This window comes from Diorhabda carinulata, chromosome 1, assembly GCF_026250575.1.
Source record: "Diorhabda carinulata isolate Delta chromosome 1, icDioCari1.1, whole genome shotgun sequence".
Lineage (NCBI taxonomy): Eukaryota > Metazoa > Arthropoda > Insecta > Coleoptera > Chrysomelidae > Diorhabda > Diorhabda carinulata.
In genome coordinates this window covers 31,047,637-31,060,170 of record NC_079460.1, presented here as the reverse complement: position 1 = coordinate 31,060,170, position 12,534 = coordinate 31,047,637, and the positions used below count along the sequence as shown (strand labels likewise).

Here is a 12,534-nt window from a genome sequence, read left to right as displayed (position 1 = left end):
AATAACCGTTTCAAGAACGGTCTAGACTAGCAGGTTGGAATAAACCTAAGTATTCCCTCACAGAATATACCAGGGTCTATACTCTCTTATAATCTTCAGTCCTAGGGTAATAAACCCAACGTAATTATTAATATTAATGGAAATTACTTTCTAACAATTTTTCTTACTTTCGTTAACAATATTATATAAAAACTAATTACTTTCTAACAAGATTCATTTTCTGTCTTATCATCTCTAAAACTTAGTATTAACGAAATTTCAAAATAACATAAGGGTCCAGCTTCACCAGTCTGCACCACAAAACATACCCTAAGAAATGCAAACTTATTTGTTATTCAGTGGATTTTCGAACCAGTGCCCTCGATTATAGGTGGCAGAACTAATTTATTTTCGCGGTTCATTTAAATTTGCAACAAAGAATATCTTAATGTATTCTGTTATTCATTTCGGTCCACTTCCAATTTAGCATCCTGAATTCACGATAAAAAAAACACCTTAGAACTGGGATACGTTTATTTACATATATTCTTCTAAACCAAGGAAAATTAGTAGACATGATTACAATATCACTTTTAAAATAAGAACTAATAAAATACATATTTCTCTAACAAATTGAGAAGTGTAAATAAATATTAACCAGAAATAAAACAGTACTCTCATTTTTGGATTTAACAAAAATAATATTCTATACAAATGTGTGGAAAATTCATAAATATGTCTCAAAATCAAAACAAGAAAATAAACCTATTACACATAATACAGTCTTTCAAAGAAAAATAAACATTAAAAGTTTGAAAACAAATATGTTCTCTGTAAACTTAAGCCAATAAAATTCTAAAATAAATCATTATTATATAATAAATAAAAGAAAATTTTGGTCCCACAAGATTCCATCAGATGAAACCATTTTTTTTTCAAGGCAGATGTCTATTGTATGTGATGTAAAATAGTAGGCAATGACTTGCTTCCAACTCCTCTTTATATAATAAATAATTCTTTCATTGCATTATTTTAACTTTCTTATATACAAATTTCATACATCTTCTTCAATGTCTCTAACTGCTTTTTGTTATTCTTTAAACTATTTTTCGATTTTGATATTTTGTCTATTGTATTCCAATATTTGATACATAACCATTTCCATAGGTGTTAAATTGTTATTGCTAGTTTCAGTTACAGGCAAAAAACCCGATTTTTCTGTGTCAAAACTACTAATTTCCTCTGTAAAAATGGAATCTGAAAATTCACTTGAAAACTCCAATGGCTCTTCTTTAGGTAAATTGCCAGATGTTATGGTATGAGCATTGAACTACAAACTTGATGCTCCTTGATAATCATATCAGTGTCTACTATAACTGTATTTATATAATATGAATGTTCTTGTTTTAGTATACAACCATAAACTTTGGCATAGCTTTGATTTTCATAAATGGAAGTAGACGATGAGGGCAGATGAGAGGTAGGAATAGATGCTTTATATTTCAAATGTTTTCTATTGCAATTTGTAAAATAACTTTCCAGAAAATTATTTCACATAAATGATGATCACATAAGCGATAATTTAGTGTTAAGCATTGAATTTTACAGAATTTTTCCCATTTAGAATACACACCAGGAAAGCATTTGAGAAATCTATAAAATGTTTATTCATCTTTCATTCCACATTTTTACTATTGCAGCCTGGAAATTCACATCTATACTTTACTGTCACCTACCGTCAAGTCCATATTGAAATATTTAATGGAAAATTACAGAAAAGCATAGTTAGCTGTTAATTTTTCGGTTACTTCTTCCAATGAGATCCTTCGTCTTCTAGGGATATGCTCCCAACCCGCGTCTAAAACAAATTCTCTTTTATATAAAATTACAACCTGACTATGGTGAGAAATATATATTCTCCATTCAAACCGATTTAAACAAGAAATCATAGTTATAAATAACATTTCTGATAATATCACCTACCTGTGTACCTAAATCTAAAGGAAATGTTGCGAAAATGGATGACCAATGACAAATGAAAGTTGACAGTAATGACACATTTTTATTACACTAGCGTTACGATGGATAAGTGGCAGAACTAAATTTTTGTTGGCTACATACCCGGACGACAAGAGAACCAAGCGGCTAAATGTATAGAAATTAGGCTTGGTTTCAAGACCTGCATCTAAAACCGTCCCAAGGATCATAGGTTTTAAAAACCCTCTGAACGTTAGATACAAGACCACAAAACTGACTTTCTACTTAAACTTACTAGGTAGGATGTGGTTGATCTGTGGATTAAGCTAGCAAAATATGATGAGAAAGAAGACATTGACAGTTTATCGCAAAAATAGGGTGTTTGTAAACATTCTATAAATTTGAATAAACTACAAATATATTAAATACTAATGACTTCGATGGATGAGACCAAACAATTTGCTGTAAGCTGGAGTAACCATATGAACCATGTAAAACAAGCTTTTGACAATTTACTGAATAATAGTGATCTCACAGATGTTACATTATATGTTGAAGGTACTAAAATAGGCGCCCATAAAATGTTACTTTCAGCATGCAGTAATTATTTTAACTGTCTATTCAGAGATTTTCCACAAGAGCACCCCATTGTCGTACTTAAAGGAGTTAAATATGTCGTTTTAAAAGATATTCTGAAGTTTATTTACAGTGGAGAAGTTAGTGTAGACAGTAGTCATTTTGATAATTTCCTACAGACTGCGGAATTTTTAGAAATAAGTGGATTAACAGGTTCACAACATAACAATGATCATGAATCAGATTTGACCAATGGCGCTCCTACAAAAACGGCCAAAACAATTACACAAAAAATAAGAAAAGATAAAATGGATGCCCAGGAACAAGTTTTTAACAATGATAATATTGACTGGGATACTAAAATATCAAGTCCAATTTTCACAGATAATATGTGTGACATTCAGATTTCACAAGGTTTGTCCTAAAAGTCTACATAATATGTGTATATATCATTGCCAAAAAATTGTTTTAGGTTCAGATGAATTGGAAATTGATGTTGAAAAAAGTAAGTTTATAAAATATAAATTTTTGTTATAGTTGGGCTGAATAATATTTACTGAGAATTAGGTAAATCTTTCTATAAAGATAGTAAGGACTTATGTAAGCAAAAATGTTTATTGAAAAAGGTGGGAATCTGAACTTCAACAGGATTAAGTCAATTAATTCAACATAATAATATATTAATTTGAATATTTACAGCAGTTAATGGAACATATACAATGTTTGCTAAAGATCAGGATTTCATCAATCTGACACTAATAGTCTCAGTCTTGACTTATAAAATCAGTAGTCCTATCCTATAAATAATATTTTTGCCCACTTACTTGATGGTCAGTCAATAGATTTTTCTGCCACCGTCTCATAAGTGTTAATGAACTTGATTGAGATACTGCATTTCTCCTTTTTAGATTCACTCCGTGATAGCCTCCCACTATTTTAATTAATAACCAAACTATATAAAAGACACATTCTTTGGTTTTACTACTTTGGTTTGAAAAAAGTAAATTGATAATCTTTGCATTCTTGTTCTTCACAATGAACATAATTCAAATCTATCTATCTATCATTTTTACCAAATAATGTTTTGTTAAATTCAATTAGATAGGTTTTATTTTATTAAAAAACAGATATTTTGCTGACTATACTTAAGTTATAACATATAGAGTTCAAATATGAAAATTAATATAATTTATAATAAGTTTTTCACGAATTTTTACTTTTTGAAATGCATATTAGAATATATCAATTTTCCAAATTTAACTAAATTAATGACTTCGGCGACCAGAATTAATTATACTGGATGTGGCATTCCTGCATTTTTGAAGTAGTTGTGGTTACATGGAAAGTGTGAGGGACGAGTTGACAAGGTTACCATTATCATTGTATAAAGAATGGGATAGTAGGTTAACCTTATGAGGATATCATTTAACGAGGTGGATGCCACCAATAGATGGCAGTGTAGAGTTGGCGTCCATAGCACGTCTTTTTCTTACTGCACGTCGTAGCTTGAATTACGTGTTTTCTTAGCTTTGGTTGCTGAATTACCCCAATAACAGATGGCACCAAAATTATTTAAAATATATTCAACATTAAGCTGTTTTGTAAAGTTTCTTATTTTGGCTGCCTATAGCAAAGTTGCATTTTGAGTTCATTATTGTATTGTGTTCATTGTGTTATTGTTGAGTTTCGTTGGTTGTGCATTTGGATTATTTTTTTATTTGAGAATCTTTGAACTTGGATATATATTTCATTTTTAAGGTAAGTGGATATTATTACAATTAATATACATCACTACTCTCTTAGTTAATATATTCAAATTATAAGAGGCACTAGATGTATAAATGCTACAGCTCACAATTTCGAAAAAAAACTGTATATTTAGCGAACTACTTACTAAAATATATTTATATAACAAATAATCACTTCTTATTTTTAATTTTTTAGAAATGGCTAAAAATAAGTGTGTTTATTTCAAGTGTGGACTAAGTAAGAGATCAGATCCTACAATTAAAATTTCCTGTGAATGACCCTACCAGATGTCAAAAATGGATCATACACTCGGGTGAGTTATTCTTAAGGCAATTATTTTCCATAATGGAATAAAAAATAGTGAATGTGAATAAATGACTGTTTACAAATGTTCAATACTAAAGATAAGTAGGTATTTATCGTCAAATAAAAGATGATTCGTCCAATAGTTTTTTTTGATAATGAGTTATTTGTATTATAGTCGCAGTGCATATTATACGAGTACAATGATTTACTACAAATTCCAAATCCATTCAATCTTATAAACTTATCAAAAGTACTTGAATCATACCTAAATTTAAACTTAGAAGCCACTTTTATAGTAATGACAAACTTATACATAAACACATCTAACCGAATACAAAGGACTTAACTTTAATATTTCACAAAAATTGAAATAGTATTTTTTGTTATTTTTTTATGTTTATGAACTAAGCACATAATAATAATGTAGTGTGTCTGTGTGTTTATATTTGGAAATTATCCTGTCAATGAGGCAAAAATTTCACCTGTTCGAATGTATATAGACTGTTTTTTATCACATATTATAATATGGTTATAATACTATATTCTATGCCATAACAGATTGACAAAATAGTAACAATTAGGGAGAAAATTATAATTTCCTCTATTCTCAAGTTATACATGAAAATTATGCTTTTATTTTATCCAGCATAGAATGTTTGAGTGAAATAATATCAAATACTAGTTTTATTTGAATACAAATATACTATAGACATGTACCAACAAATCTTCGATACGACGTTTGGTGCCTTCACGAGGCAAACATATAGGTTTTTAATGAGGATTTGCTTATTTATTATAATTATTAGTCAATTTAAGCGATATAGCACACTTTTATCTCGAATAACTAACATCACTAATGATTATTCTTAAATACGTTTCTGTCGTAGATACTCTTTTGATTTTGTCAAAAAATGTACTGAGAGATTTACTTTAAACATTATCTGATGTTTTCGATATAAAAAAAATGAACTTTTTTTACCAATGTAATGTCCCTCCATAATATAATCACCATTTTTGTCCATTGTTCATTTTTGTTCTCATATCTATTAAGGGTAAGAAAATAGTAATGCCATATACCATCTTACAATTGTTGAATACTTTCAATAAAAATGAATTTTAGTTTCAATTTTATTATATATATTGCAAAAAACACATTTAACAAGAGATAATTTTATTTGCTAGTAAGTACCTGCTTTTATGATCATACATACTTGGTCAGATAAGTAGACCTTTTGCCTGCTTTTATTATACCATTAAACAAACAGATGGTTTTATAATATAATATATATAATATAATATATATAATATAATAATGAATAACCAATAATAATCAACGTTTTTATTTATAGTAGGTGTTTCAATAGTAAATGTGATTACTTGACCCGAGAATATCTAAAGGTCATCGCGAGTAGATTCTACATGTACTACATTTTTGGGGTTTTACAGTCTTCTTAACGAAGATTCAGGTTGTTTAGTGGATTTTGTCCATTTCTTTCTGTGGTCAAAATTAAGAGCTACTTTGTATATATTTTCTTGATAACACATAGTCCAAATGGGTCGAGTACTGGTTATAAAAAAAATAATTTCCAGAAAACAAAAATATTAGAATGTGAATAATGTTCTGAAGCAACACTATCATACTTTTTAACAAACATTTTGAGAATTTGAAAAAGTTTTAAAATTATAATAAATTTACTCAATTTGTTGCCCATTCGACTTTCCCACTAACAATGTTGTAGCTGTAAAATGCACAAGGAATATATACAGGACCGTACTACTGGTAGTTTCCGATAATTTTTTCAAACGCTCAGTCTATAATTATTATAATTTTATATCAACAATTTCATAAAAAGTGTAGTTATTATTGTTACTTTATTTAATATTTCTGTTCGATATTTTCTAATAAATTCATTTATTAAAACTTTGAGTGTTTTATTTAGTTATCTAATATGAAGGATGCATTTACCTCAGAGCAAAAATCCGTGAATCCTGACGTTTATGCCAACATTTAACAATTTTTTAATTACGTTCGTTTATTTCAATTTATTCATAATGTACTTCATAACTTCATATTGTATTGAAAATACAAAATTTTAACTCATCCTACTCTATATTAAAATCCGTCTATTTAACAATTTAACTGAAAGTCCAAACATTAGGTAATGCCATAAGATGTTTATTGCTCAACCGACCTCTGACCTGTTAAAACGTTCATGCTAAAAAATTATCATCTAGGTATCTTTAGAATTATAAGCAACAAATAGTTTTAGTAAGTTCCGAAAATCGACGACGGCATTTCTTCAAGAAAGAACATATTGCACAATTGAAGAATTCTACAATGTCATTAATTGAATTATTAGTACGATATTGTATAATGATACATTTAGTATATTTCATCTCGTTACTTTTAAAATATTAGTATAGTTAGAACTTTTTACAAGTTGTTTATCAAATATATTAATACAGTACGAAAGCGGAACAAAATCAAAAATATTTTTCCCAGGAAGAAAGGGGAAAATGGATGAATCACATAAATCAACTGAAAGTTAAAAAAAACATACAAAATAGCCAGGACTTATTTTTTCGCCTCTTCAAAATATCATTAAAATATGAATGTTTCAAAAATACATTCATGACCGAGGTTCTGAAATCGCAAATTCATATTATTCCAGTCACCAAAGGAAAGTATATATATTTTATATACTTTTGTGCAAGGATCCTTCTTTTTATCCCAAATTTAAGTGATTAACAGATTAATGAAAAATTATTTGTTTCATTTGCTAGTGCTGCACGACTCATTACAAAAATCTTTTTTTTTATACATTCAAATTGGTGACAAATAATTAGTACTGAGATTAAGTTTTTTATTTTCGGTTCGAGATGAATATATGCTATAACATTATTAGAAACATGATATTTCAAAATACGCCCTATCTATCTATTGTAAAGATTCCTATCGAATAGGTAATTTGTGTCACTGTCGTAATAAAAAGTAAAATTGGCAACAATGTACTGTCGGTTCGAATTTCGAAGATAAAGAAAACTTCATATTGAGTTGGGATCTTTCCAAAAAAATTTAGTTGTTGAAAATAGTGCCGTTTATTTCATATGGCACTAAGCTATGGGTCATTTTTATGAAGAACGAGCGTAAAAGTAACTAGTGGCGTGCAAAATTGCCTCAAATGGTTTTAACATTGTCACTGTTCTACTGTCCTATTCTTTATACAATGCCGTTATGAACTACATCGCCACCTCAGAGCATTTCAGTTGCCTAGGAATGGTGGTCCAAATAATACCAAATTTACTGTGAAAGCTTTTTACCAAACTGGTAGCTATGAAGCAGCTCAGCATCATTTTCGTATTCATTTTGAAGTTAATTGCAATCAATCAGTGCCTAGTATAGATTCAATAAAGTTTGGGTAACAAATATTGAAACAACGAGTAACTTGTTCACAACATCTGAATGAGTGATGAGGCACATTTTCATCTCTCGGGATTTGTGAACAAACAAAACTTTAGGTACAGAATCATTTTTAAACTCTGATTAAAAAACTTAAGTTTCGTCTATGCTTTTTAATACACAATAAGATTATAACAAAATTTTTAAATATACGTCCGTTCATTTTTCACTGCCATTTCAAAAATGCAGGATTGATTTCCGCACCCTGTATCATAGTGACTTTTTAACAAAGACCTTCATTCATAATTGTTGTATTACTGTATGTGTATTTCAGGAGAATTATCCGAAGAGGAACTGTATGCCAGTACTCATCGTGATCTTAGTTCAAGTTTAACTTCTGACAATTTAACTTGTCCCATATGCTTCAAAGTTTTCGCACATCCATATAGTTTGCACCACCATAAACCAGTTCATCTTGGAAGAACAAAATGTCGCATTTGTAATGCTGTTCTCTCCAGAAAGTATAATTTGAAAATGCACATGAAATCTAAACACAATGTAGGTTGAACAACTTCTATTTATAGTTTTATTGGTATCTGTAAGAATAGCAACATTAAACAAATAGTTGATACTTTCTTCGTGTATGGAATATTTGGAAGAATATTAGTCAATTTCTAATTTTTGTAACTATAATCCACATTATAATATTTTTTGTTAAATTTTCTATAATTTCATTACAATTAACACAATATTTAATGTGTAATTTGGCCAGTAGTACATTCTACTGTTTACTACCATAACAACTCTCACAAATAAACTTTTTACCTTCTGTCTCTGAAGACAATTACACATTTATTGAAATATGTGTTTAAAAGTGTAATCGTACATGTTGTGTATTGGAAGTAAACAGTATGAATACCACCAACATTGTCAAAAATTTCAACATAATATTACCTGCTATCATAGAGTTTTTCATAGTTAGACTTGAACTGATCTACTAAATTATATTTTCCTTATAATTATTTATTATTGACAATTGTTTAGCACTAATCACTGAATCAAGGATTTTGTCGTTTGCATGATAAAGTAATACATATATTCATTTTTGGATATATTTTCTTGTGAAATCCAAAACCAAAAGTTTTCTTTATCTGGAAACCTAAAAATATTTGGTAGATGTTCCATTACAATTTTTCTTCTCGTCAAATCAAATTGTAAATAGTAAGATGATTGAGAACATCTTTCACAGTATTGTAGTTGGCTTCATGCGGTATTCTTTAAAAGAAGTTTTTTACTTCCATATTCATAATAAATGGTGAATATGGTGAATTAGTGAATATGTACCTAGTTGTTTTGTTCTCAGAAAACTATATAGAAAGAAATATATTTTACTTGCTGTGATATTTTGAGACATTTTTATTAATTAATAGTAGAATATTAAGTGGGAAGTTTTAAATCTTGGAATGTATAGTAAGGTGCAGTTGAGGAACATTGAGTAACTTTTGAGTTTCTTGTTTGTTTCTGAAAATGTTCCATGAAATTGCTAACTAACGTGTATCTAGAAAACTAGTGCTGGTTGTTGCTTCTTATCGCCAGTTTCCAATTTGAGTATTTAACCTTAAAGAAAAATATGCAAAACAATACTAATTATATTTAATAGTGGAAACGATTAGGAAACTGGAAACATAATTTTGTCGTGAAATCTGTTTTAGTGTATTATAAATAAAAATTATATTTTTGAAGCCTTGGACCAACAAGACCCAATTGCCATTCAATATCAATGCCGGACATTAGATATTATTCCTGAATATACATTATTTCTCTTAAAGACATTTAGCAGGCGCCTTCCACCAATATCATGTCTTTCTTGAAGAGTTGCCTTTACACTAAATTTATGCTCTCTTTTCTTTTGTTGACAAGACACTGTACGCTGCTACAGTTGGTAAAAATTAAATTTTCTCTATTGAAGCATCTGTCAGAGCAAACCACATAATTCAATTTATCAACAAAATTCCAAGCTCCAACCCCGAGTTTCGATTTAAATTGAGAACAGAAATCATAAACGACATCTACCAATTTTAGTTCTTCATTGTACACAAAAAGTTTATCTTTGTTTCGGAAAGTTCATATTTACGACAACTTGGGGAAACAAGCAAAACACAAAAATTACTCTATATTACTCGAGCTTTACAATATATTTCTTATGAGTTGTTTTTCTGCTTTCTTGTGTTTGTTATTTACAAGATTACATATTTTTTTATTTTTAATATGTAGCACATATATGCCAAATATTATATATGTGATATGTTTATTAAATGATTATTATTTGTGATATCTCTGTAAGATGATTATTATTTGTCATATTTTTATTAGATAAATATAATTTGTGATATGTATACAATGAGGCCCTAAAATAACAAATAAATTAATGTTGTTGCTAAGTCTGAACCCAAAAGTAGAAAGTTGAAAGAAATTTATATGTGAAACTACACGTTTGAATAACTCTTCATTTATGTTTGTGCTTCCAGTTATGAAATTAGTCAGAAACTAGATTTCAGTATGTTTGAGGTATTAATGTTTGGTGCGGCATTTTTAATAGGCCTGAATTTTAAGAGGAAACTCTCAGCAGATAATTGATCCAAAAGTATTGGTACTTTTTCATGTACACATTTTAGATGCTTACATGTTGGAAAATAAGATTTTATCGAATTTTGACTTTCTCAAGTATTTTGTGCATAATATTATTTGGTATATTTTGCGACAATTAATTCTGTTTAAAATTTAGTTGGTTGAGACTAACTGCAATACAGCACTTTGATGCTTCATAATCCCATCTAATCGAGCGTGAAGTAAAAAGACGGCAAGTGTTTTCATCCAGTTTTAGAATAAATTATCTGATATGTTCAACAAATTTGATAAGAGTTAAGTTTATATAGCACGTATATGATTATATTTTGTAGTTCCAAATCTCGGGGATGTGATATTACAATTTTTCTTTTCTGATGTAGGTGGACCATTGAAAAATAATAATTGTCTTATTTTTTAAAAACTAGTTAGTTTATCAACCTATATTTCTATATATTTTCACAATTATGTTACTTTTGAAAGTGTTACACCTTGAGTCTCATATTTATTTCTTCATATAATGTTCAGTGTTTGGTTAATGTTATTGTACTACTCTATTATTTCAATAGACTGATGAGTAATGTTTTAAATGTTGAAAACTTATATGTAATAAAGTTATTTATAATCTTGATTCGCTTTATTTAATTAAAGTATGCGTGCGATGCAAGGAGAGGCAGTATGTATGTATGCGTATGTTTTTTCTGCAATTGAGTAATGTTGGTCGAATGTGTTTGCAATACTTGTCTTGTTTCTTATTAAGTTATTTCCTTAGAAGCGATGGCAGCAAGGAAAATATGTAAAATTGAAAGGTAAGACACAGTTAATGAGCGAATAGCAAATTGATGGTTTAATCGTTTTAATTGTGGAGATTTGACGCTTGAACATCGTTTACGTCGTCCATCTGCGTGGGATATTGAGGTTACAAGAGCAGCAATAGAAAACGAACCAGCACCAGCACTAACCGATTATCGGACTCCCTTGGACCTCCTGAAGATACCATTTACAATTATTTGGTGATATCTATAAAATTACTGAATAGTGCCACACGAAATAACAAAGTATGTAAACAGCGCCTTACCGTGCCAAAAGATGATCGTTTTATTAGATGTTGCGATGAAAAGTCGATTTATTTAAACAACCTTAACATGTAAAATCAGTGATTAGACAAAGGACACTTACCAGAAGAATAGAGGTCAATTCGAACGGAAAGTCTTGTGTGTTTGTTGAAATTATGAAGGTTTAGTGAACTTCCAAATCATTTGAGGTGGTCTAGGTATCAATGCCGCGGTGAATAGTGGACAGCGAATATATGAGGTTTTATCGGAAAACTATTCAGGTTTAGTTAATCGAAAGCGGGTTCTCTTACATCAAGAAAGGTATAGAATGCGATGGTCTACACTTCGAATATAAAGGTTTTTTTGTATGATACTTTAATAAACATTGGAAACCGACATTACCCTCTATAAAAATACGCACGACGACTACAGGCCTTTTCTTTTATTTTCAACTGTTTTTGAACGTAAGAATTTTTCCACGTCTGTGATATGATAGTTTTTTATGTAAAAAGCAAGCGCAGGAGGGTAAACTCTATTACACTCGAGTACTTCAAGTGGTGCCTGTCGTATGGAGATGCCTGTGGATATTGATCTTGGACCCCTTTAGGTTGTAGTGTTCGGGAAGGACGTGCCTTTGTAGCTGATTCTACAGGCTTGCACTTCTCCAAAGGAAGAAGTCCCGATAAACTGACCTTCTGGGCGTCTGCAGGCGAACTCGCTAATCATAAGACATGTCTGCCTATCGAGTAGATCTTGCAAAAGGTAACAAAGTCAGGTCAGCGATCTTTCTTCGATATACTAATCTGTCTTAAGTTTCTGGTCACATCTGGATTGCCCATAACTCAATTGCTTTCTTCTATATCGAGT

At 29.7% G+C, this 12,534-nt stretch overlaps 1 protein-coding gene and 1 long non-coding RNA gene across 3 annotated transcripts; one reads left to right on the top strand and one right to left on the bottom strand.

The window, feature by feature from the left end:
• Positions 1 to 498: 498 nt before the first annotated feature.
• On the bottom strand, positions 499 to 2,017 carry LOC130898978 (uncharacterized). The gene is made up of 2 exons (XR_009059951.1): positions 1,963 to 2,017; positions 499 to 1,837 (listed from the first exon to the last, which is right to left on the bottom strand). It is a non-coding gene; the product is annotated as an uncharacterized LOC130898978 (long non-coding RNA).
• A 275-nt stretch (positions 2,018 to 2,292) lies between these two features.
• LOC130898962 (longitudinals lacking protein-like) lies at positions 2,293 to 11,243 on the top strand. 2 transcript variants are annotated; one of them, XM_057808602.1, is made up of 3 exons: positions 2,293 to 2,946; positions 3,005 to 3,037; positions 8,322 to 11,243. In XM_057808602.1, the coding sequence occupies exons 1-3, from the start codon at positions 2,388 to 2,390 to the stop codon at positions 8,552 to 8,554; spliced, it is 825 nt and encodes a 274-aa protein (XP_057664585.1). In that variant the 5' UTR covers positions 2,293 to 2,387; the 3' UTR covers positions 8,555 to 11,243. The 2 variants fall into 2 exon arrangements, with proteins under 2 accessions (XP_057664585.1, XP_057664592.1); XM_057808609.1 differs by lacking the exon at positions 8,322 to 11,243 and adding an exon at positions 4,477 to 4,997 and having other exon boundaries at positions 2,311 to 2,946.
• Positions 11,244 to 12,534: the final 1,291 nt, after the last annotated feature.

What these genes read in the sequence shown, in the direction of transcription:
- LOC130898962 (XM_057808602.1), top strand. Translation starts at nt 2,388, where the DNA reads ATGACTTCGATGGATGAGACCAAACAATTTGCTGTAAGCTGGAGTAAC. An exon ending in TGACATTCAGATTTCACAAG is followed by an intron (nt 2,947 to 3,004) that starts GTTTGTCCTAAA and finishes AAATTGTTTTAG; the next exon opens with GTTCAGATGAATTGGAAATT. An exon ending in GGAAATTGATGTTGAAAAAA is followed by an intron (nt 3,038 to 8,321) that starts GTAAGTTTATAA and finishes TGTGTATTTCAG; the next exon opens with GAGAATTATCCGAAGAGGAA.